This window comes from Gallinula chloropus (assembly GCF_964237585.1).
Source record: "Gallinula chloropus genome assembly, chromosome: 8".
Classification (NCBI taxonomy): Eukaryota; Metazoa; Chordata; class Aves; order Gruiformes; family Rallidae; genus Gallinula; species Gallinula chloropus.
The window spans coordinates 25,478,683-25,480,177 of NC_140093.1; the positions used below are offsets into that span (position 1 = coordinate 25,478,683).

Genomic DNA, 1,495 nt, shown 5'->3' on the forward strand with positions numbered 1-1,495 from the left:
CGTGAGAGCTATTTATTCCAACTGCAGCAGAGGAAAGTTTTTCAGAACACCCGATATTTGGTAGAGGAAAGGTCTCCTGAGCTTTGCACGAGGAGGGATTGTTTGCATACCGGCGTAAGTTGCTTTTCAATTACTTTTTTCTCTGCACCCTTGAAGGAAGTAGTGCTGCTGACTTTTCTCCCCGCTGCAGAGACAAGGGCAGGTAGCACAAAACTGTGTTTAAGTGCCTCGCAGAGCATTTCTAGACAGTTTGCTTTCTGTAATCGTGTGGCTCCGGGGGTTGTGGAACTCAGCATAGAACTCAACGTGATTTAATATTATGCATTTTCTTTCCTCTGCTGTTTTCTGCATCTCAATAACGGTTCATTCAGTTTCCACTGTTAATGCAGAAAGAAGCATGATAGACTGTGAGCTTGCAAGTGTGTCCTGCGAGCTTACAAATAGCAAGGAATAGTTTGGGGATCTCTTTTTTTTTTTCAGATGTTTCTTTTACACCTTTGATCTGAAGTTTGATCTTACATCTGCGTACACATTCTCCTCCAGGCTTTAGCTGTGGTAAAACGCTTTCCATGCTGAAAATGGACCATGCAAACATCACCCTAGCCATGCTTGATGCCGAATCCCGCAGCACGGAGAAGAGCAACAGCAACGAGTATTTTTACATTCTGATCGTCATGTCTTTCTATGGGATCTTCCTGATAGGGATAATGCTGGGCTACATGAAATCCAAAAGAAAAGAGAAGAAGTCTAATTTGCTTCTGCTCTACAAAGATGAAGAGAGAGAATGGGGGGAAGCTGTGAAGCCTCTACCAACCATATCGGGGCTGAAATCTGTCCAGATCCCCATGATGTTGAACATGCTCCAGGAGAGCATGGTGCCATCCCTGTCCTGTGCCATCTGCTCCATGGAAGGCAGCAGCGTGAGCTCCGAGTCCTCCTCCCCAGACGTGCACTTCACCATCCAGGAGGAAGTGCTGGATGCCGAACTGGGGGAAGTGTCAGAAACACTCCTTGAGAGCAGCGAGGGATCCGCAGAAAACATCCACAAGAACTCCTAGCACCTACAGGGCTCCCTTGATCAGCTGCCAAAGTGTGAGTGGAGCTCCCACCAGGAACTCGTGGTTATACTTTCCTGCTCCCCAATGAACTCTCAACAGGTACCTGTGCCCTGGATCCATGGTGTTCCTGAGAGCCGGCAGGACAAGGAAGCAGTGGTACCCAACACCAAAGTGTAACTTGCACATAAGTTAGGATGCTTAATTTTAATTTTTCCATTTCTTTCCATAAGAGCTAAGAACAAGGAGAAAATATATATATAAATATATATATATATATATTTTCTAATGGAGTAGCTATTACTGGCATGTCTCTGCATATTTCATAATTCTGCCAATGTCTGGGAAACTGTTTGGGGAAGTTACCCTAACGCCGGTGCCTGGTTGTTAGTGGTGATGGGTAATGCTCGTTCACACAAAACTGTGATAGACTAGAAGGA

The 1,495-nt window shown here is 45.4% G+C and overlaps 1 protein-coding gene across 1 annotated transcript; it reads left to right on the forward strand.

Annotated features, from left to right (window-relative positions):
- Positions 1-569: 569 nt before the first annotated feature.
- KCNE4 (potassium voltage-gated channel subfamily E regulatory subunit 4) lies at positions 570-1,058 on the forward strand (the record flags this gene model as incomplete). Its single annotated transcript, XM_084267125.1, has 1 exon — positions 570-1,058. The coding sequence occupies one exon, from the start codon at positions 570-572 to the stop codon at positions 1,056-1,058; it is 489 nt and encodes a 162-aa protein (XP_084123251.1).
- Between the last annotated feature and the right edge of the window lie 437 nt (positions 1,059-1,495).